The 25,590-nt window shown below is 36.4% G+C and overlaps 1 protein-coding gene across 1 annotated transcript in view; it reads right to left on the bottom strand.

The window, feature by feature from the left end:
- STK3 (serine/threonine kinase 3) overlaps positions 1–25,590 on the bottom strand; it is a 283,379-nt gene that overhangs the window by 55,159 nt on the left and 202,630 nt on the right. The window contains 1 exon segment of the mRNA XM_019468023.2: positions 15,967–16,142. Within this exon segment, the coding sequence (XP_019323568.2) occupies positions 15,967–16,142 (176 nt within the window).

Consider the following 25,590-nt stretch of genomic DNA (forward strand, 5'->3'; position numbering starts at 1 on the left):
ATTTCCTTTTAGAATTTATCATGAATTTAAATAATAGCTTTCTAACAGTGATTCAGGGAAGCATATGGGCACATAAATATAATCCATTTTCCCCTGAAAATATGTATTTGAATAGAACACAAAGCCTGAATAGAAAAGTTCCAATGTTTTAGAAGTACTTCCTCTGCCATTAGAAGCTGGTTTTATTTTTTGATATTAATTTTTTTTAATGTTTATTTATTTTCGAGACAGAGAGAGACAGAGCAATAGCATGGGAGGGGCAGAGAGAGAGGGAGACACAGAATCTGAAGCAGGCTCCCCGCTCCGAGCTGTTAGCACAGAGCCCAATGTGGGGCTCGAACTCACCAACCGCGAGATCATGACCTGAGCCGAAGTCGGACGCTTAATGAACTGAGCCACCCAGGTGCCCCTACATGATACTGTTTTTTAATGTTTTAGTTATGAAAAAGAAACTGGGATGAAAAATTTCATATGTATCACATTTAAAAATACCCTTTGCTTTTAAATGGATGTGATTTTCTTTTAATCTTTCAAAATAATAATGTAAATGAAGATAATGATGTTTGGCCTGAATTTGTCTAAGCTCCTTTGCACAAATTCTGTTTATTTTCAGTTAAACTCTCAGACTCAACTTTTATAGGGTAAACAAATTATAAAACATTGCCTTGGAGATACAAAATGAATATAATTTTTTAAGTCTTATTATAGAATCCTAGATGACACAAATATGTGACACATGTGTGCAAGTACCCACTTAATATTAGCATGAAGCTAAAAATTTCTTAGCAAAAAGCAGGTAAAAAGAGACATAATCTTATTATCTTATTTAAATTTAAAGAAATGCAAAGCTAAATCTTTTATTTTTTAATGTTTATTTTTGAAAGAAAGAGAGAAAGATGCAGAATGCAAGCAGGGGAGGAGAAGCAGGCTCCAGGCTCTGAGCTGTCAGCACAGAGCCTGACACGGGGCTTGAACTCACTGGAACCATGAGCTCATGACCTGAGCTGAAGTCGGATGCTTAACCGACTGAGCCACTCAGGGGTCCCAAAGCTAAATCTTTAAATAAGTAATCTAGAAGAATTATCAGTCTGGTTCATGTGATTGCATGGTCTTATGTATCCAAGGACACCAGAATTTCTGTAATCTTACACAGCATCAATTCTGAATGTCAAATATTAATGTTCAGTCAAAAATAATTTCAATTACAGTTTTGCACGTTTTCACCTTTTTCAGTTTTTGAGCCTACTGATTCCACTACAATCATATTTTTCAGATTAGGGGGTCTGGCCAAATTATCTATGGGTGAAATTAAATGCTTAGATATCTAGTCCCATCAGTGGCCTGGGGGCTTCTCCTGGGCAGCAACGTGTTCGAATTATGAGTCTATAGAGTTTTGCATTGAAGTAAGGACTAAAAAATGTTCACTGGATAATTGATGCATGAAGGGACAAACTAAAATATTTCTATAGAGATAGAAACATGAAATACTCCGAAATGTATTTATCAAGTCAGCAATGTTTATTCTTCTAAAAGAATACGGAGTGAGAGTTTCTGGCTCTCCCTGATGACTAAAGCTCAGAGCAAAGAGGAAGATGGGGCACAAGTATTACCGATCTTGAAGAGAGCCACTGAATAAATGTATTTTTGTTTTTTGTATAAATTCTTTACATATTTTGGATATTAAGACCTTATCGAATATATCATTTGCAAATATCTTCTCCCGTTTAGTAGGCTGCCTTGTTGTTTTGCTGAGGGCTTCCTTTGCTGTGAAAACACTTCTTATTTTAATTTTGCTTTTGTTTCCCTTGCCGAAGAAGACATATCTAGAAAAATGTTTCTATAACCAATGTCAGAGAAATTACTGCCTACAATTTCTTCTAGTTTTATAGCTCCAGGTCTCACATTTAGGTCTTTAAACCATTTTGAGTTTATTTTTTCACATGGTGTAAGAAAGTGATCCAATTGCATTCCTGTGCATGTGAGCGTCCAGTCTTCTCAGCACCATTTATTGAAGAGATTGCCTTTTCCCTATTGCATATTCTTGCCTCCTTTGTTGTAGATTAATTGATCACATAAGCGTGGGTTTATTTCTAGGCTTTCTATTCTGTTCCATTGATCTACGTTGTCTATACTGTGCCGGTATCACACTGTTTTGATTACTACAACTTTGTAGCATATCTTGAAATCTGGATATGTGATATTTCTAGCTTTGTTCTTTCTCAAGATTGGTTTGGTTATTCAGGGTTTTGGGTGGTTCTATACACATGTGTACGGAACCATAAAAAACAAATTTAATCAGAATTACTTTCCTGACATCAATCTGTACTGGCTCTCCACTGCTCATAGGTTTAAGGTTAAATACATGTTAGAAGCTTCAGCTTGCCATTAAGGTCTTTATAACCTAGGTCACTCCTGCATCGTATCCAAAATTACTCTGTATAGTAGGCATTATCTCCACTAAGACCTGTTTTCTGGCCCAGCTGAAGTGTATAGAAATCCTTCTGTTTGGTTAGCAGAGCCAACTCATTCTGGGCCCTGCACCTCTGCCCGCCCGATGTCCGAACACCTACTTTATTGTAATGGTCTTTAGTTGTGCTTCTACCTAGTTTGGGTTTGGTGCCATGATTAACCTATCTTCTCCTTTCCTTGATTAATGACTTTCTCTTATGACTCAAGCTAACCTCTTCATAAAGGCTTAGTAATACTATAATTGTTAAGTAGTACAGGGAAAACTCTAAAGTCCTATTTCGCGGCTTCAAATTTTGGCTCCGCCATCTAGAAGCTATGTGACTTTGGCCACTGAACACGTAAATATGTCCCTTTGTTTCCTCAATTGTAAAAAAAAAAAAAAAAAAAAGGTATGGAGGGGATAACAACAATACCTTCTGCAAAGGATTAGTGTCAAGAAAGTACTTTGAAATGTACTCAGCACACAGTTAAACTCTCAACATATACTGGTTATTATTTTTACTAATACCTAGTTTATTACCTAGAAGCAATAGGACAGAAAAATTCTAAGCAGTTAAATTATACATGCAAACAAGCTGCACACACTACTCTGAACTTAAATAACTTGTAGTTAGAAAAACAATGTCACATGCTGAAGTTTAATGCAGCTTCCTATCATGAGTTACAGCAAAAATGTGGCATAGTACCCAAATGAATGGAAGCTTGATAGTTTTAATGTGGAGTCAAGAGAAAAAAAGCATAAATTACTCTAAGCAAGGAAGAAATGCTCACAGATGAGGGCAACTCATAAAATACAGAAGGGAGCTCACAGGTTGACTAAGTTTGGAAAATGTTTTTAAAAAATGACAACAAAAGACAGGGATATCCACTCTCACCACCATTATTTAACATAGTACTGAAAGTCGTAGCCACAGCAATCAGACCACAAAAGAAATAAAACACATCCAAGTTGGCAGGGAGGAAGTAAAACTTTCACTATTTGCAGATGCCATGATACTACATACAGAAAACCCGAAAGACTCCACCAAAAGAATTGTTAGAACTGGTAAACAAATTCAGTCAAGTCACAAGATACAAAATCAATCTACAGAAGTCCATTGCATTTCTATACACCAATAACGAAGTGCAGAAAGCAAAATTTAAAAACTCAATCCCATTGACGATTGCACCCAAAACAATCAGATACCTAGGAATAAGCTTAATCAAAGAGGTAAAGACCTGAAAACTATAAAACTCTCATGAAGGAAACTGAAGATGACACAAAGAAATTTAAAGACATTCCATGCTCCCAGACTGGAAGAACAGATATTGTTAAAATGTCTATACTACCCCAAGAATCTGCATGTTTAATGCAATCTCTATCAAAATACCAATAACATTTTCCACAAAGGTAGAACAAACAATTGTATAATTTGTATGGAACCACAAAAGACCATAAATCGCCAGAGCAATCTTGAAAAAAAAAAAAAAAAAGCAAAGCTGGAGACATCACAATTCTGGACTTCAAGTTACATTACAAAGTTATACCACAAAACAGTATGGTTCTGGCACAAAAACAGACATATAGATCAACAGCACAGAAAACCCAGAATGAACTCACAACTATATGGTCAATTAATCTTCAACAAAGCAAGAAAGAATATCCAATGGGAAAAAGACAATCTCTTCAACAAATGGTGTTGGGGAAACTGGACAGCAACATGCAAAAGAACGAAACTGGACCACTTTCTTACACCATACATAAAAACAAATTCAAAATGGACGAAACACCATTGGCCAGAAGATGGCCATAGCAACTTCTCTCTAGATAGGTCTCCAGAGGCCAGGAAAACAAAGCAAAAATAAACTGCTAGGGCTTCATCAAAATAGAAAACTTCTGCACAGTGAAGGAGACAACCAAAAAAACTAAAAAGCAACCTACAGAATGGGAGAAGATGTTTGCGAATGACATATCTGATAAAGGATTAATATTCAAAATATATAAAGAACTTATAAAACTCAACACCTAGAAAACAAATAATCCAATTTAAAAATGGGCAGAAGAGATGAATAGACATTTTTCCAAAGAAAACATACAGATGGCCAACATACACATGAAAAGATGCTCGACATCATTCATCATCAGGGAAACGGAAATCAAAACTACAATGAGGTATCACCTCATACCGGTCAGAATGGCTAAAATCAACACCACAAGAAACAACAAGTGTTGGCAGGGATGTGGAGAAAGGAGAACGCTTTTGCACTGTTGGTGGGAATGCAAACTGGTGCAGCCACTGCAGAAAACAGTATGGAGTTTCCTCAAAAAGTTAGAAAGAGAACTACCCTATGATCCAGCAATTGCTCTACTAAGTATTCACCCAAAGAATATAAAAATACCAATTCAAAGGGATACAGTGCACCCCAATGTTTATAGCAGTGTCATCTACAATTGTCAAGTTATGGAAACACCCCAGTGTCTGTTGACTGATGAATGGATAAAGATGTGGTATACAGACACAACGGAATATTACTCAGAAAAAAAAGAATGAAACCTTGCCATTTGCAACAATATGGTTGGAGCTAGAAGGTTTAATGCTCAGCGAAATAAGTCAGTCACAGAAAGACAAATACCATATGTGGAACTTAAGAAACAAAAGAAATGAGCAAAGGGGAAAGAGAGAGGCAAACTAAGACACAGACTCGTAACTATGGAGAACAAACTGACGGTTACCAAAGGGGAGGTGGCAGGGCTGGGGGTGGGGGGACAGGTGAAATAGGTGATGGGGGTTAAGGAGTGCTTCTGTGTTGTATGGAAGTGCTGAATCACTATACTGTACACCTGAAATTAGTATTACACTGTATGTTAACTAATGGGAATTTACATAAAAACTTTTAAAAAACGACAACAAAAAGGTAACCTGGTAGCATATCTAAACAGCCGCTGTTAAATGCTGACTGCTAGACTGCTAAGGGTTGCACAATGACTTAATTTCCTTAACTCAGTTGTTTAAAGAATATTTTTCTATAAGGCTATACCTATAAGATTATCATAAAGGAAAATGGCAAAATAGAATTTGCTTGCAGATACTAGCTGTAATTAACTAATTTCTGCAATTCAAGGTGGGGACTTAACTGCATCTTGTTTCTATTGTACTTTATATAGATACACTAAGGGAAAGCTTTCAGTGTTCAGAGTCAGGGCAAGAATCATTAAATGTTTCAGATCAAAAGTAAGGCAATTCCAGGAATTTTGTACCATTACTGAAGTTCTAATGAATTAAAGACAGTACATTTCTTTTCATCAAAGTATACAATCACTAAAATGACTAGCTTTTTTAGGTCTTTCTTCCATTAGCAACAATAATTCACAACTGACTATTCATTTGACTAGTTACTAAAAGAGCATGGTTGATTATTAGCTTTTTATATATTTATAAATTTGTAACTCTATCATATAACTTCATTGCATTCTCAGATTAATATAGAAAGTTAAAAACTGACTACTGAAGGCCTGTAGAATTACAACTGGATATTCTAAGCCAGGTTACTGAGGCTTCCGTAAGATACTTTACTAATTAACACCAGCTTTAATTATACTTTATACTGCATATCAAGCTAAACACACACTACTACTTAATTCATACAGAAAAATCAGTTCCTTTATTAAGAACCATGACAAATATACCTTTTGAAATTAAGATATTTGTTTTCTACAATCCTTTTATCTGTTACTATATACTACTTTGATACCCTCTTTCATTTATCTCCTTAAGATCTGTCTATATTTATGGGAAGAAGATTTTTCCACTACTGACAGACAAAATTATGAACCCAAACTAGTTTGGTTTTGAACCAAGACAACTACATTTTGAGTTTACAAAAAAAAGGTTATTTACTGGAAAGCCTCCCAATACGATGAATCCAACCTAATGAAACTATTTTATTGAGTGAGAAGTTCTGTGGGACAAAGTTGCCAACCTAATGTCAGGATGGGAGAGAATGTGGAGTCACTATTAGGTTGACCAGGCTAACAAATCTAACAGTCCCAAAAAGAACAATATACTTCTAACTGTAAAAGATGTATATCGGGGAGTATGATGGAAGCTTCTTATGTAAAGGGTTTTGACACTAAACTACCACGTATATCCTGAAAATCTGAATTAAGTATGAAAGTACAAAAATAATTTCAGACTTAAAGAAATTTCATTTATGACAGTTAAAGTAAAACACAACTCTTTTATTACCAACACAACCTGATATATGTATTACTAGTAACCTCAGTTGATCCTAACAACTTATTTTGAAATCTAATGGATTATTTAAGAAGTAAGCACTGCGGGGCATCAGTCTTATATTAAAAGGTGATAAATTATATTGTCCACTCTTTGATCCTAAATGCCACAATTGGTTCCTAACATCTCTTTTGATGTAATTATCCCAACAGTCCCCACTGCTTATTAGCCAAACATTCAAAATGAGGTTATGAACAGAAAGCCCACACAGTCAAAATAACTTCCTCAGACATCAACATCAGCCATAACATATGCTTGGAGTATAATACCTTTGTTTTAAAATGTAAAGTAGCCAATTTTTCATCACAATCTTCTAAATAAATGACATTTTGAAAAGAACAAGTTACTACGAGGAAAGTTTATGCTTGTTAGAACTCTTCTTGGTAAGCCATTTTTCTTTTTGCCATGTGCTTTAAACATCTTAATAAATTCCACCATGATGACAAGAAACCACACAGTGCACCTGTGCTCTCTGTCTTAATGAATCCAATAAGTACAGGCCTGCTCACTTTAATTTGTAAAGGAAACGATGATACAGTCAGTTTTAACTTAAGGTATTAATTATCCAAATAAGCAGAATTAGCTTAATGTTCCAGTAGACCTTGCCCAGATACAACCACTAAGTAACATTTTCTGAAATTACGGCAGTTTTAAAAACAGCAAGTTTGGAGGAATAAGGAAGCAGAGTGCTCCATCCAAATGGATTAAATTATACTGAGGAACCGATGTAGCAGTTCAGAGACAGTCAAGTTTTTGTTGACTTTAACTACTACAGAATCAATTAAATGCAGTTTAAATGCCCAGTGGGTAATTAACCGTCGCCGTTTTATGCCTACCTGTATATAAACACATTATCTTTCAAGAAGGCCACTCTCCTTTCAAAACAAAGGTTATAACTGTCCTAAACGCTGCAGCATACCGATGGTCAAAATCTTATAGAAACTCCACATGGACCCAATCACATGATATAACTGTGCACATGCCACACGCCATCTGTTGGATATGACTGCCAGCGCAGATTTCGTGAGCTGGCAAAGGACTGAAATAGTCAAGAATTCTGCAAGTATTTCAAAGTGCAGGCTTCTCATTAATTTTAATTTCCTGTTGGCTCTACAAGGAAGGAGTGCGTAGCGAAAGCACAATGTGCCACATACACTCAAGTTCATGCCACATGTACACCTGTAATCATAAACTCTTATCCAGGGCTATCCACTAAAAACACTTGAGATTCTGTGTTTATTTCTTCTTTACCCCAGAAGAAATAAATCTGCCATATCTACATTATCTTTTCATACTTTGTTAATACTTTTGCAAACATCTGGAAATACTTGACAATAATCACTTAATTAATGCAAAGCTAATCGATGACAATATGCTTAAATACTTCACTCGACTGAAGTGGTTTCCTCGGTCCACACAACTAGGGAATGACGAGAACAAGAAGCGCTTTGACAAAGGAGTACACTACAAGGGAAACTCTTAGCCAACATCTCTTTAAAAAGATGAAGCAGATGATACCGTACTGCTACTCTGCTAAAAACTGGTAGATGCTGCTGGCTTTGGTCTGCCCCTCCGGGCTCTCCACAGGGCCTGTGTCACGGACGGCTTTCCAAAGGGCTGGCATTGCTACAAGCGTCTGCATGGGCTCTTGTATTCCATCACTGTCTCCACAACATTATCCTCCAGAACTGCTGGCCGCCGTAGGACAGCGAAAAGATCCTGAGAAAGAAATATTTCTCCAGAACGAGGGACGATTCCTAAGATGCGCACGGTGGCTCCAGGAGCACTTTCTCTGGGCTTGCTGCTTGCTGTGTTTTGTGGCAGTGAGATGTCAGTTTGCTCATCTGTTTGTTTCCCTAGAACCATACAGACTTGCCAATCCAGGAATCAGAAGTAGACGGGAAAACCACTTAGGAAAGTCGGAGGCAAATTTGCACTTGGAGGGGAGGACTTTATATTTCTTCTGCTACCATTATTGAAACTTTTTTCTCCAGTGCTGCTCTGGAGGAGTCTTGTGCCCATTAGCTCAAAAGGCAATGCAAATTGAATAAATATTTTAAAATCATAGCAATCAAGAAAGGTTAACTTACATTTCAGTTTGAGTCAAAGACAAAAACATGGCTGATTTACCTAATCCCTCTCATACTAGTAATTATTGTCAATCCAATTTTTTTTTTATTTTTTAAAGATTGGAACCAATATAGTAGGTTAACAGATGGCTTTTAAAGTTTTTGTTCTTGTTCCAAAATCTTTACGTTACCCAAAATATATCTATTTAAGTATAATACTGTAATTTCTGCAAAACATGATCTACAAGCTCTCTATTTAACGCTAAACAATCTGGATGCTAGGGCTGTTTGGAAATAATTCTAACAAAAACTGAAACATTAGTCTAGTGCTATAATAAACAGATTTGCCTTTTATATTTGTTTTTAGGAATCTTCATAGGCACACCCTAAACAGAACATGTTTTGTGGAGTTAAAATAACCGGTTCAATTAGCCCAAATATATTTTATGCTATCTTTATTTTACCCCCAAATTGGTGAAATCATAAATTAATACTCCTCTCATCTCATTACAGCCAGGAACATTAGCATAAAACAACAGTTCACAGAAAATCCAAAAGACAAATGCTAAAAGAAAATACACAAATTATGTTGCATACAGGCTTTTGGGTAAAGAACGCTTCCTACTCTGCACATCTGTCTAGCAAGTGCCTCTCTGAATGTTTTGTCCTTTAGGAATCTGCTCTGAATACCACAAAAGACAATTAAGTCTTTCACTTTTCTTGAAATCTATTTTCCTCAATGCAAAAGGATAAGCCTTCTATGCGTTGGAAATATGGTCAAAACAACTTTGGGTTGTTTTAAGGAACTTCTACATAATAGACGTAGGAATCACATAAAAATCTAGTTCTTTTGGAAGGTAGCCTTAAGACACGTCATAAAGACAGAAGATAAACACATAAACCTTAACATACTTTATATTTTGATGAGTCACTTTTTTTTTTTTTAACATTCTATGTATCTAATGTATGATGGGATTAATAAGACCAGATTTCCCTTATCATTACCAGCTGGTGTTTTATGTGGAAATCTGTCTTTGCTTTTAGTCCATTTCCTTACTTTGCAAGCAAAGTATCCCATCAAACCCCTTCCACTCTGTCGCACCCATACTGCCTCTTTTCCTACTCCTTTAGCCCCTCTCGCACTCTTTTTTTTTTTTTTTTTTTTACCATACTCACCAGACTCTTGGCAATTCTTTATTCATCCCCTGCTAATCCTTCCTTTATCCATCTCCTCTTTATTCTCATTTACATTCCCCTCAGTGGCTATTACAACATTTTCCACTTTCCTCAAAGTGATGAGAGGGTTGAGCAGTAGTTCCAGCTGACAGGTGTGAAAATGTTGGGGTAGAAAGAACTCTGGTAACTCTGTACCACCGCCCCCCCCCCATACCTTTTTAAGGCTACATGCCTTGTATACATCAAAAAAGAAATTATTCTGAAAAAACTAGATCCAGTCATGACCTCTTAAAGCCTCTTTCTTAACTGTGAGGACATTTTCCCTTCCTTTTTTTTTTTTTTTAAATTACTTTCACTTTCACTACCTAAGGTTCGTCACCTTAACCAAAATTATATTCCTTTAAGTTTATTTATTTATTTATTTATTTATTTATTTATTTAGAGACAGAGAGGGAGAGAAAGGGAGGGGGAGGGAGAGAGAGAGGGAGAGAGAGAGAGAGGGAGGGAGAGAGGGAGGGAGGGAGAGAGAGAGGGAGGGAGAGAGAAAGAGAGAGAGGGAGGGAGGGAGAGGGGCAGAGAGAGAGGGAGAGAGAGAATCCCAAGCAGGCTCCACGCTGTCAGTGTAGAGCCCAATGTGGGGCTCAATCCCACAAACTGTGAGATCATGACCTGAGCTGAAACCCAGAGTCGGACGCTCCACCCCCAAAACTGTATTCTTTAATCTAGTAAGTCAGCTATTTCAGTGTTTTTAATCTTTTCTAATGTCTCCTATACTTACTTCTGTTTTTGTTGCTTCTTTTCTACTTTATTACTATATTATTTCAAGCCCGTTTCACATAACTGATATCCCTTACCTCTAGTCTTTTCCTTTCAATCAACACTGCATACTACCATCAAGATTAATATTCTAGGGGCACCTGGGTGGCTCAGTCGGTTAAGATTCTTGATTTCAGCTCAGGTCATGATCTCACAGTTTGTGAGCTCTAGCCCTGCATCGGGCTTTGCACTGACAGTGTGGAGCCTGCTTGGGATTCTGTCCCCAGCCTGCGCTCGCTCTCTCTCTCAAAAAAAAAAAAAAGATTAATATTCTAAAACACTTTCATCATGTCATTCTCCAACTTAAAAACCTTCAATGGTTTTCTACTGTCCAGGAAATAAGAATTCAGACTTTGCAATCTTTCATTCAAGTCTTCGACCATCTGAGCCAGACCTACCTTTCCACTATCATATTGTTCCAAATGAACTTGAAAGTCTCTACTTCATTTTCATCCAATACACCTCGTGGTTTCCTACCTCTAAGATTTTTACTACACACATCATCCTGTGGTGTCTGCCTTCCCTCCTTCTGTTATCCATCTTTCAAAGCTAAGATAAAGTCCCCCTCCACAGTATAATTTCACAAACTACTCCAGCCTTTGCTCAGTCCCTGCTTATGCAAAACCACATGACGTTTGCATTATTGCTCTAGCTTAGAACTTAATTAATTTATATCTTGTCTTAATTTTATAAACTTATTTCTCTATAGAGCTGAGCACAATCCAAGCAGAGAGTAGAGCATTTGTTAAATTAGTTTAATGGTTTATAACAAATTTTGTAACTTCCAGATAGAAGGACTCCAAAATACATGATAGGCTGACAATTTTACCAGAGGTTTAGAGGAGCCGGCCACTGGAAATTCAATGCTTTAATTTACAAAACTAGAAGGAGCCTAAAAGGGACAGTGGAAAGCTACATGTCAAAAGTTGTGTGTGAAAATTTAAAAAGCAGGGTACTGAAACGACCCTTACCAAAATCACAAATGACCTCCAATTTCCTAAATTCAAGATTCTAATTTTAGTTGAATTTTAATTATGACAATTTCTAGTGGAACATTTGCAAAGATGATCACAACAAATCCTTTCATTTTGCAGAGCTCTCTGCAATGGGACTCTGCTCTTTTCCCCATCATGAGATAAAATCGATTTCTAAATCCCTTGAATCTGGACTGGCCTTGTGACATATTTAAACTTAACAGAATATGGTAGAAATGACACTGAGAATTCTCCCCTCCTCTTATTTATTTATTTTTATTGTGGTAAAAAATACAGAACGTCAAATTTAGCCTTTTGATGATTTTTAAGTTTACAGTTCAGTGTATGAGATACATTCACACCGTTATGCAAACATCACCATTATCCAACCCCAGAACTTTTTTCAACTTGCAAAACTGAAACTCTGTGCCCATTAAACAAGAACTCTCTCCTTTCCCCTCTCCCCACAGCCCCTGGCAGCCACCATTCAACTTTCTCCCTCTGTAAATCTGACTATTCTGGGTGTCTCATATAAGTGAAATCACACAGTATTTGTTCTTCCGTGATTGACTATTTCACTTAGCATGATATCTTCAAAGTTTATTCATGTTATAGCGAGGTTACAGCATGTGTCAGAATTTCCTTCCTTTGTAGGCTGAAAAATATTCTCTTGAATGTATATACCACATTTTGTTTATCTATTCATCTATCAGTGGACACTTGGCTTGCTTCCACCTTTTGCCTATCATGAATAATGTCACTTGTATATCTTCTTTGGAAAAATATTTATTTAAGTCCCTCACTCATTTTTTAACCGGGTTGTTTGGTTTTTTTGCTGTTGAGTTGTAGTTCTTTATATATCCTAGATGTTAACCCCTTATCAGATATGTGATTTGCAAATGTTTTCTCCCATTCCATGGGGTGCCTTTTCACTCTATTGACAGTGTCCTTAGATGCACAAAAAAATTGATTTTAATGTACCCTAATTTATCTATTTTTTGTTGTTCCCTGTGTTTTTGGTGTCATATCTAAGAAATCATTGCCAAATCCAATGTTAGGAAGATTCTCTTATGTTTTCTTCTAAGAGTTTTATAGTTTTAGTTCTTATGTTTAGATCTTTCATTTTGAGTTAATTTTTGTACATAGTGTAGAGTAAGGGCCCAACCTCATTCTTTTGCACATGGCTGTCCAATTTCCCCAGTATCATTTGTTGACAAGACTGTTCTTTCCCCATTGAATGGTCTCAGTATCTCTGCCAAAAATCACCTGATTATATATGGGACGGTTTATTTCTGGTGTCTTTATTCTACTCAACTGGTCTATATGTCTGTCTTGTTTTGATTACTAAAGCTTTGTATGAGTTCTGAAATTGGTTAAGATGAGATCTCCAACTTCATTTCTCTTTTTCAAGACTGTTTTGACTATTTGAGTCCTTTCAAATTCCATATGAATTTTAGGATGGATTTTTGTATTTCTGCAACAAAAATGTCATTGGGATTTTGACAGAGATCACACTGAATCTACAGATTGCTTTGGCCCATACTGACATCTTAACAACAGTAAATCTTATAACCCATGAACAAGAAATATCTTTCTTTATATTGGTATCTTTAATTTCTTTCAGCAACGCTTTATAGTTTTCAGTGTATAGGTCTTTCACCACCTTTTGTTAAGATTATTCCTAAGGATTCATTCTTTTCGATGCTATTATAAATGGACACTGTGCAGATTCTAGGCGTAGGTCTGAAGAGGCCTTACAACTTCTCTGTCACCCTCTTGGTAGGCTGCTACAACCACATAAAAATGCCAGGCTTGCCTGATAGCATCATATGACCTAGGCTACTGTGGGCACCACTGCCACACACACAAGTGAGGTAATTTTAGGGGTGTCTGGGTGGCTTAGTCGGTTAAGCGTCCAACTCAGCTCAGGTCATGATCTCACAGTTCATGAATTTGAGCCCGGCATCAGGCTCTCTGCTGTCAGCACAGAGCCTGCTTTGGATCCTCTGTCCCCTTTTCTTTCTGCCACTCCCCTGCTTGCCTTCTGTCTCTCTCGCCCTCTCTCAATAATTAACTTTTTTTTTTAAGAGTGAGGTAATTTTAGAGAGATCATTCAGATCCCGTCAAGCTGCCAGATGATTACAGCCACTTGACAGACCCCAGGTAAGACCAGGAGAAGAACCACTCCACCGAACCTAGTCAAAATGCTTACCAACAAAATTGTGAACAAATAAAATAGTTGTTATTTTAAGCCATTAAGTTGGGGGGGGGGGGGTATAGCAAAGACTAACTGAAACAGAAATAGAATTAAATCATTTTATTTGCTATTTCTTAACCATGATAATTTATTCATTACTTTGTAGCTCATTTCAAACTGTTTCTCAGAGGCTATTAAGATTTATTCCAACTGAGACAAGACAAAGTTCTTTGATGCTAAATACTCTACATAATTCATCATGTTCATGAATGATTTAAAGCTTGAATGTCAGCATTCTAAATAATTTATGATTTTTTAAAAAGTAGACAGGTTAAAATGAAATCTTCCCAGAACTACTATAGAAATATAGATTTTATTTTTGAATATCTAACTTCAAAATTGAAAAGACAAAAATAAGTAGATATTACAATTAATGTTTTCAGGCAAACTTGCGCCCTTGCTGAAATTTGCTAGCTATCTGTACTAACTATATTGGGAATAGATTTTGAAACTTTAGTATCTGATTATTTCAAAACACAATCACAATATTTAGGAGAAAAGTACTAAACATTAAAAATACTTATAATCCCAAAGCATTTAGAGGCATGTTGACTAAGCAAAATGGCTATTATTTAAAAACATTAAAGATATACATATACCTAAAATTCTATTTACTTATAAAGAAATGCATTTATTTATATTTATAGCTGTAACTATAACTATAGGATTATAGTTATTTTATGTGGAAAAAAATCTTACAGAACAATATGCAAAACTAACATATTATTTAAAACATGCTAAAGCAAAAATTTACTCCATAAAAATTTCTACTCCATTAAAGAACTCATTTTGAGAATTTACTTCAAGATGTGGAAATAGTTGCTTTAGAATTGTTCACCTATATTATACGCAGTCTTTTTTTTTTTTTTTTTTTTTTTATTTTTGGGACAGAGAGAGACATAGCATGAACGGGGGAGGGGCAGAGAGAGAGGGAGACACAGAATCGGAAACAGGCTCCAGGCTCCGAGCCATCAGCCCAGAGCCCGACGCGGGGCTCGAACTCACAGACCGCGAGATCGTGACCTGGCTGAAGTCGGACGCTCAACCGACTGCGCCACCCAGGCGCCCCTTATACGCAGTCTTTAAAAGAAATGAATAACAAGGAGCAGGGCAGAAGAAATAAAGAGAAAATATAACAAAGAAGCAATGAGGCACAGTTTTATACTGAAATTTATATGCTAACTAGATATACAACAGGACTATTATTTCTGACAAACCAAGTGGAATTAACACTTACCAAGTAGAAACTAATTCAATTAACTATCAAAGTTGAGGCAAATTTCTCAAAGTCTATATCATAAATACCTTTGTACCATTTACTTTGGAAAGTAAATTTACTGTCAGAAATATCTGGTATTTGCACTATTAAAAAATGTTTTTAAGTTTATTTACTTTGAGAGAAAGCACACACAAGCAGGGGTTAGGACGGGTGGGGGGAGGGAGGGAGAGAGAGGGGAAGAGAGAGAGAGAGAAAGAGAGAGAGAGAGAATCATAAGCAGATCCCGTGCTGTCAGCACGGAGTCTGACACAGGGCTCAATCCCATGAACTGTGAGACCATGACCTGAGCTGAAATCAAGAGTCAGACGCTTAACCAACTGAGGCACCCAGGCGTCCCTAAAAACATTTTTTGACATAGTTGTTATTTTAGTTTTAAAGAGTCCTAAACATTTCTCTAAATTTGGTCTCTGATTTATTTAGCTATAAGCAATTATTTACATTTCTCTGCAAATACCTGTCTACAAGCAAACAATAATTTTACCACTCTCTTATCTACATATATAGCTATACACTGAATATTAATACACTCATTGTCTAAGTTTTATACACACACACACACACACACACACACACACACACAAACTGTGCTTCTCAATGTGATGATAAAATGAAGAAGGATAAAACATAAATGGAAGAATTAAAATGTACTTACAAAGTCAAAGTCTCCATCCTGAGGAACTTTCCAGTTGTCAGGAAAAACATTTTTGGACATAGGAAAGGGTTCATGCATGTTCTGATTACAGTTTTCATGACTTTTATTCTTGAAGTCCTGTTTATCAAAGTAGTCCATAAAAGACGGTCTTTGTACTTGTGGTGAAGTTGCGTTTCCTTAGGTAAACAAAGAACACAGAAACGGCATAAGTTCTTACATTTAAAGAAGTGTGGTTTTTATCGAAGTACGATTTTTTTATTGAGCAAATAATAAATTTGCACTGGTCAGATTCAAGGCCAACATTGTCAATTTAATGAAGAACAAAGTAAAATGAAACAATGAAAAAACAAAAATATCCAGGCCACATAAAAATTTGACTAATGATTAGGCAAAGACCCACAATATTCTTAGATTGTAGAAAACATTTGAGAATTTTGGCAAGAATCTTTATTATAGTTTACTAAAAATCGTTTCAAGTATATTGAAGTCTGTCAAATGAAGTAAAATTTTAAAACACACTTATTTTTAAACACCTAAGCCTCCATTGTTATTGTCATTGCACACCACAAGCTAAAGAAGTTATAAGGACTTACCCAGGTTTCTCTTATGTCTTTGTTTCCTTACAGTCTTTCTAGCTGATTCCACCTCATCCTGGACTCCCATAGTTTCGCCTATCATATTTATATGTGACTCCTAACTGTCACTTCACCAGCCTAGATCTTGCTTCTGAGTTCTATTTCTAAAACTTTGCCATATTTAAGTCAGAAAACCAATTTTTTATTTCTAAAGCTCACTTCTAAGTTCTATATCTTGACTTTCCTACTGCTTACTTTTGGACTACTCCATCTGAGGTGAGTCAGAGTTACCTCAAACTTACCAGTTCTAAAACTAAAGCTAACTTCTAAAGTTTAATGTCCTTAAGGTTCATCCATGTATTAGCATGTGTCAGAATTCCCTTCCTTTTTAAGCTAAATAATATTCCATTGTATGTATAACTCACATTTTGTTTACCCATTCATCTGTCAATAAACACTTTTGACTATTTTCAATAATGTTGCAATGAACATGGATGTACAAATATTTCGAGGCCCTGCCGACTATATGTTTTTAAGTCTTTTTAAGCTAACCAAGTTTTTCTCTATACATCTGCAGGTCTTTATTTACAAGTAATTTTATTTTTTAATAGCTACATAGAGGCCTTTTTCATTTTCTTATGGGTGCTTTAATGGTTGTACCTAATCCCTGATCAAGTGAGTCATTATGATACAATGTAAGCAAACACGAATAATTATTAGTAAAAGTAATGTTTATTTTTTATTTTCAGTCTATGAATTATGTCTTTTATATGTGTTTCTGAGTTTGTCTTTTCGTTAGACTATAAGTTCCCTAATGCAGGAACCCAAATAATTTCACAAATAAGAGAACTATGATCATCAAGGAGTGTTTTTGATTATCCACCCAGATGTTCAACATCAATGGCATGAGGAAGAGCTAATGAGATGGTATGTGGCATTTCAACATCATTACTTTTGAATTAGTAAGAGGCTGCTAGTATTTCAGTACTAGCAACTGTGAATTGGCAATAATAAATTTGAGAAATTATTGTGACTACTACAGTTTTTAGAATGATTTGTCCCAGTGAAGTCAGAAGGAATCTGATATTCAGAATATGCATGTATTAGTGGAAAAATAGGGGAAAAAACTGTTTATCTAAAGACTCATCATCTAATCAGAACTGCTCAGGCTTTAGAAGGCTTGAAAATAAGGGTGAGAAGACATCTGGGACCCAAATGGTACCCCCTGAAAAGATACTAGACATTCCATCAAAATTAGGATAGTATAAAATATCAATATTCATAGTAAACTTTCAGAACTTACAACACTCTCATATCCTACATACAAAATCCATGAAAAAAGAACTCCTCAGGGACAATGTATCAAGATAACAGCCAAAGCTGTCTTTATATTCCCTGTCAGAACAGACTTTACTGGTATGTTAAAAATGAACAAAATATAGGAGGAAAGGTACAATATCTCAATAATCAATAAACATAATATAAAGATATTATCAATTTTCTTCCCTAAATTATCAATTTATTATCAATTTTCTTCCCTAAAATCTCCTATTGTTAAAAAAATAAATTGTTTAATCTGATGAGGTTAAATTACTGACATTTGGATGGGACATACATTCCAATAACATTTTCAACAGATTTTAAGAACTCCTGATTCACCTCTGGGCCTCGTTATTTTTTTTTCATTTTTTTTTCTTTTTCTATTATTATTATTATTATTATTATTATTATTATTATTATTTAATTTACACCCAAGGTTAGTTAGCATACAGTGCAACAATGATTTCAGGAGTAGATTCCTTAATGTCCCTTATCCATTTAGCCCATCTCCCCTCCCACAACCCCTCCAGTAACCCTCTGTTTGTTCTCCATATTTAAGAGTCTCTTATGTTTTTTTCCCTTCCCTGTTTTTATATTATTTTTGCTTCCCTTCCCTTAAATTCATCTGTTTTGTCTCTTAAAGTCCTCATATGAGTGAAGTCATATGATATTTGTCTTTCTCTAATTTCGCTTAGCATAATACCCTCTAGTTCCATCACGTAGTTGCAAATGGCAAAACTTCATTCTTTTTGACTGCTGAGTAATACTCCATTGTATATATATACACCACATCTTTTTTATTCATTCATCCATCTATGGACATTTGGACTCTTCCCATAATTTGGCTATTGTCAATAGTGCTGCTATAAACACTGGGGTGCATGTGCCCCTCTGAAACAGCATACCTGTATCCCTTGGATAAATACCTAGTAGTTCTGGGCCTCATTATTACAAGACATCTTTATCTCCAGAATTAAAATTTGGCTCCTATGGAAACCTTTTATTAAAAAATAAAGCCAGGAATTTAACCTCAATTTTTCTCTACCTCTTCCTTTTTTATGAGAATAAATAATAAAATATTACAAGTGTTGCTCAATGAATTTTCTATAAAATGAGTAAGTCAAATGATGGAGGGGATAAAGATAATCCCTCAAATGAAAACTTTCTCTGCTTGATATTCTTTTCTTGTTTAAGAGTAATTTTGTAATAGGATTAGTTATTTGTAAGTTCTTATTTTAACCAGCTAGTCTTAAGATGGGTTACACACATAGAGATCTCAAAAATTTGGCACTTGGTACGAGAAAGGGTTATCAATATTTATATAGTAAAATCAGAATCAAAAGAGTAACAGTGGCTTCGTTGGCAACTCATTCCTGGAAAAGTAAGACACCATGGAGATCACAATTACTAACTGCATTTGACAAACACAGATTTTCACCGCAGCAAATTTCTAAACAGCACTCTTCTAAAAATGAATTTTGTATATTAGGTGCTTTGGAAAAATAAAACAAAACAAAAACATATTATGACATCATTAATCCACTGAAGCCAACAGCACTCCCTGACCAATGCCCCTCCCGCTTCCCACACCAGGCCAGGCTCACATTGCTCTTAGCAGTTGTCCCTCTAGTCAATACTGGCTTCACCACAGAGACCCTAGTTAGTCTTCCTTGTCTGCTTCTCAATTAGGAGACATGAAATTCTTCATCCTAGAATCTTCACCAATGTCCTGCTATTGTACTGAAACTGTCAGGGTCTTGTGATATACTAGTGACTCTTAGTACAGACCTTTGTATCTCAGTAAATACAAGAGTAATATTTTCTTATTGGAAACTAATATTTATAGAGCAGTTATTCTAATATGGCCTACATTTTAACAGCAGCAACGTGCACAGGAAAGGAGAGGAGAAAAATAAAATCTTAAAAGTTGCTTTTCTGGGGTGCCTGGGTGTCTCAGTTAGTTAAAGAGTCCACCTCTTGATCTCAGGTCATGATCTCACAGTTGTGAGACTGAGCTTGGCATAGGGCTCCAAGCAGGGAGCGTGTGCTCGCTCACTCTCTCTCTCTCAAAAAAAAAAAAAAAAAAAAAAGATGGAAGATTGCAATAAAAGAATAATTTTTAAAAAGTTGCTTTTCCAATACAGAGAATAATAAAGTAGAGGAAAACTTTTAATCTTTTATAACAACCTTCACAACAAAAAGTAATTTGGGCTGGGAGGTACTTCCTTTAGAGATGTAGAGAGTAAGGAAGAAGGATAAAGCCAAGCAGTATTCTTGTCTGCCATGAGTCAGAAGAGTAAAAGCAGAAATAAGGAGTGGCAATAGAAAGGGAAGAGACAGACCAATCCCTGGAGCTGACTAAAAGAAAAAAGAAAATGACTAAGGAATTTCTTTCTGGGAATCTATGTTTACATCCCAACAATCCTGTGCTGGTCCTAACCCTATCTTAATCGGGAGCTCCTATCCCAAGTCACATGTGCTAGCAATAGTGTTCCAGTGTCTTAAAGTGAAAATTTTGCCTACCCTAATATCAATAGATCCTCCCTTCCTTGAGGTGCCAAGGTGTCTCTCCTGTGGAGAGGAATGGCCACGTAACACAATTCTGGCCAACGACACAAAAGATGAGGGTTTCTAGGAAAGTTCAATTTTCTTGGTGTAGGTAATACCCCCAGTTTCTTCTTGCTCTTTCTTCCTGCCTGGAACGCAGACTTGATGGCTGAAGATCTAGCAGTTATTCCGTAAGCAGGAGGACAAGAGAAGGTATCTTTGATACCTCAAAGATAGCATCACAGAAAGTATCACTAAGGACCGCATGAAATCAGTCTACCAATGCAGGATGCTCTGCTTCTCGATCTCTTGTTAAATGAGAAAAGAAATTAATCTTACTTTGTTAAAACCACTATTATTTGGGTTTTCTGGTACACAGAGCCAAATTCAGTCCCCAACTGATACATTTCTGTTCCCAAGTGGAGCATGTAGGAAGAGGTAAGAGCAGCAATCTTCAGTTTTACTGTAGGAATACCCCAATTTGAAACTTGAAATCTGCTATTATTCATAGTGGTTTAATTTTCATTGCATTTTAGATACACCATCATATTAAGTGTCTTTTACAGGCTGGCCTAAATACCCACGGTAAAATGCCTGTTGGGCTCCACACTCAAAATCTGGAAAAATAACCCATTCCTAAATTAGAAAGAAACATTCTCACAGAGAGTTAACAAAAGTCTAAAAATCAACTTAAATAAAAGACGGAAGTCTATTCCATTAGATTTTTCTTTTCAGATAACTTTATAACAAGATCTGCTGACACATAATTTTTAATTCAAATTATGTGCTTGCAGTTCCAAATATTTTCCATTGTTTAATTTAAAACATTTAACTTTAAACGTATTAACACTTAGAATATATCTTGGTTATACATAAAGAACATGTTAAAAACAACTTTTTAAAATGTCTAAGGACAAAAATAGGTCAGGGTTGTTTTAAAAGTTATGAAGGGGGGCAGCTGTAATTGCCTAGGAACGTGTAACCACACAACGTCAAACACATGCCCAGGGCGTGCAGTGGGGCCTCCAAGGAGACGCATGCTCACAGAAATATGGGACAGAGAGGGTGATGTTTCTGACCTACAATTAATTTTTGAAAAGAGGAAAAAAGAAATAGTAGGCCCTTCAACAGAAGAATGAGGTGGAAAAATCTCACAGTGGTAAGCTCTGTCTTATGTGATTGCGGTTGCTATGGCAAATACTTTTTTTAAACACAGAAAGAACAATCACATTAAACTGACATCAATTTCTCCAGTTGCAGCTGAATTCTGACCCTAGCTTATATAAAAATATTTTTATTTTATTAATAAATTTAATGTTCCAAATTACCTTGTCCTCAATTTTGGCCCCAATTCCTTCAACTACCTGCTGTGCAACTAAGAATTCTTTAGCAATAAAGACTAAAATAATCACCACTCAATCCCTTTGTGCATTTGAAAGTTTAAAGAAAAAAAAAATTGTTTTGCTTCTCCTTCACACATTCCCCAGAACATGTACAAGGAAACTAAACTGTGTGAATATAATACCTTTAGCAAATATGCCAGTCATTAACTTTCTTAATTTGTACATGTCTTCTAAGCAGGTGAAATGTCTTCATGGGAATTTAAATATATAAAGGAATTTCAAAAATACTTTAACAAAATGTAATGTGTTTAATTTTTAATTTCTTAACATGATGATGACAAAGACACTTAAGTGTAGGGAATGAAATAACAATTAATCACAACTTTAGCCTAAGATATTTTCACATCAAAGGAATTTATGAATATTACCTAATTTGATCTTCTAAAAATATTTTAAGATGTGGGTGTTCCACCTGATTAATGATCTTGGAAATCTGTTCTTTAATTTGCTGCCAGGAATACAGTGAATATACATAAAAGCCAGGATGTTAGTACAGAAGCTACTGACATCAGCTTTTTCTTAACTTCATCGGACTATTTTAAAACAAAGGAGGATACAGACAACATGGAGAAGATCCAGAGGCTATTCATAAAAAAGATTAAAAGCTTAGAAAATAATACCTGCACAAAGGTTAAAGGGACTGAAATTGTTCAGCCAGAAAAAGTCTGAGGACACCATTTAATAAGCATCCAAGTATACAAGAAGGGTTCTTCCCCAGAAAATAGTGACCAGCTGTTTTCCATCTCCAATGAGGGCAGAATAAAGGAAAACAGACAAATTGAAGCCCAAGGATTTTAGTTAAATAAAAGGGATGATTTCCTGTCTGAGTAATGAGCATTGTAATGGCCACTGTGTGTCTATGGAAACCTTCCTTCAGAGGCCTTTACAAGAAAGACAGATTTCCATTTGTGCAAGGAAGACTCCTATTTCACAGGCTTGTCTGTGCTTTTGCTAGTAAAAGAGGTATCCTATGACCAAAATACCTACACTAACAGACTCAAGCTGGGTCACACATCATTGAACATTCCACGGACCAAGAGCACACAGAAGAGCAGACCATATTCAGTACCGCCAGGTAACTCAAAACCACTGTAGCCACACATTTGCTGGACATTTTGTATTTCTGTAAAGAGAAATCAAGGGCTGCTGACTGCCTATATCATTACGGGTATGTGCACCCAGCTGCAGGCGGGAGCGGTAGTTTACTGTTGTCACTTTTATTGCTATGTCACGGGCAAGATCAATCTTACCAATTAAAGATGCATACAAAAGTTTTTCATGAAAGAATGGTAAGATCTCTGATCTCCCCTACCCTGGTTAATGGTTTCTTGGCATCTCAAATTCCATCCTTAGTGATTTACTCCTTTGGTTCAAAACTCTGGAATTTTGGAGGAAAAGACTCATGAACATAAAACATTATTAATCATTTTATACCTACATGTCTGATGCTTTCCTAAAACAGGTTTTGGAAGAAAGTGAGAAGGAATGGAACTGAACCAGAGCTGCGAGAGAAGATGTTATTTAGCAAAGAAGGGGCCAGGGAGGCTGTTGCTCCGAGCAAATGGTCTCTCATTTACAATTTTGTTCAAGGACATCAGATGAATGAGGGAGCAGGAATACACAGGGGTCAGTGTCCCCTTCTTGGTATCTCTCCTAAATCCTTTTAAAATCAATCTAGGATCTATTTCTAGGATACACTCCTAAAAATCTAAAGCAGAACCTAACTGGCTTTCTCTTAGTAATTAAGTGAAATTACATAAATGTGCTGCCCAAAATGAAACAATAAAACAGTGAAATATTTTTAAAATCACTATGTGTTATAAATATATGAAAAGAAAACATTTATAAAATACACACTCAATTATAATAACTTAACCCAACATTTCATCATTGACAAACAGGTTATGAAGGTTAATATAAATAATATAAAAGATAAAAATGACTGGTAATTTCTCTACCCATTCTTAATACAACATGGCCTCCACTAACTTTACCATCTGGGTCACTCACTCTCTACTGAATATGCTCCACTGTGTCTCCACCCCTCCTATATACTCCAGATAAGTTCTAGGCATTGAGAGCAGAGTGAAGTTGCTTATTTCCTTGTTCTAAAATGTGGTTATTAGTCCTAGCTGCACCTCAGAAGTACCTGTACAGTTTTACTGTTTTGATTTTTTGATTTATTTTTTAAATTGAGATGCCCAGGCCCTACTCTGGCCTGCAGAACCAGTATCTCTGAGGGGCTCCTACTATGATATACACTTCTGAGGTTAGCTACATGGACCCAGGAGCAGGGTTTATCTCGTAAATCAAGCCCACTGCTCCAGTGTGTGGAGATCTCTTAAGATCCTAATCGCGTCTTAGAATGTTATTTATATTTTGCTCCACTTCACGTCATTTGCAATTCCAACAGACTTTCACTGTACAGCTTCATCCAAGTTTCCGTAAAAAATGTTAAGCTCAGCCAGCGCTGAGGCCTAGGCCCTATAGCATACAATGAGAAATCTTCTCCTTGACAGTTTAAGACTGAACACTACGGCTGACTGAAATTTAGCAACCACTGCCATTGCCTCTGGTAAGCCTTCTTATTGTACAGGTGGGAAAGCTAAACACTGCATTTCCTAGAACTCCCTGCACCTTATCCTGGATAAGTGCACTTTTTCATGATTGGAAAAGAAGGCAGGCGGAAGCCATGAGCCTCTGACAAGCACAGTACTGAAGAGGTAAGGGTTTCTTAGAGCAGCATGCCAGCGTCCAGTCAACAGCCTCACAGGTTGCAGTAGCCCTGGTAGCATTCTAATCCCTGAAGGGCAACAGGGCTTGAGCTCAGTCTGTATCACTGAACTCCAGAGGCCAATGGCAACCTCTGGATTCACTGCCTTCCTGACTGCAGCAGCCATATATTCCATCCAGGGCCACTCCTGAGGTAGAGGCATTCCTGGAGGCCTAGTCTACACAGCCCTCTTTTCCAACGTTTCCACAGATTTTGTTAATAGTCACATCTCTGACTTAAATCTCTTTATGTTTAAAATGCCCAGAGCAGTTTCTGTTTCCTCCAATAAACGCTGACTGATACAAGCCCATGTAGCTGTAACCATTCAACCCTCATAACAGAACCATCAGCCAGTTCATACTACATAGTGGCTACCAGGATAGCATCAGAAACCTTGTCAAATACTTTTCCAAAATCCTAAAACACAATATCCAAACCCACAATTTCCTCTGACCTATATAAGCTTAGCCATGCTGTCGAAAAAAGGAAATTCCATTATCTTGGTATGATTCGTTCCCAGCGAACTATGCAAAGTTGTACTAATCTCAGTCTCCTTTCCTAAAGCATTTATAGATATTCTACACTCCCGCCCGAAAGGGATGCCAAGCTCACCAGCCCCTGAGTAGTGATGTTGATCTGGGGGCCAAACCAAGATCTGTATATTGGTTCCACTGCTTACTGGCTGTAAGACCTTGGACAAGTCACTTCACATTCCCAAGTCTCAGTTTCCTCAGGGGCAAATGGTAGTAATGATGCTACTCTACAGGGTCCTTGTGAGGGGTCAGTAAGATCATATATGCAGAGTCCTGAGCACAACAATGGCCTATGCCAGACCCTCCACTAATGACAGCTATAATTTGAGAAATCCACCCTTTTTTCTCTTTTCTGAAAATAAAATTTACAGTAAAATTTAAATTTACTCTTTCGTGTCTCGTGACGCTTTCATGCATTTTTCATTTTTCTCAAAGAGACATCAAATTTCACGAACAGTGGAACATAGTTCTCT

This window comes from Panthera pardus, unplaced genomic scaffold (assembly GCF_024362965.1).
Source record: "Panthera pardus isolate Hobbes unplaced genomic scaffold, ASM2436296v1 HiC_scaffold_7, whole genome shotgun sequence".
Taxonomy (NCBI): Eukaryota; Metazoa; Chordata; class Mammalia; order Carnivora; family Felidae; genus Panthera; species Panthera pardus.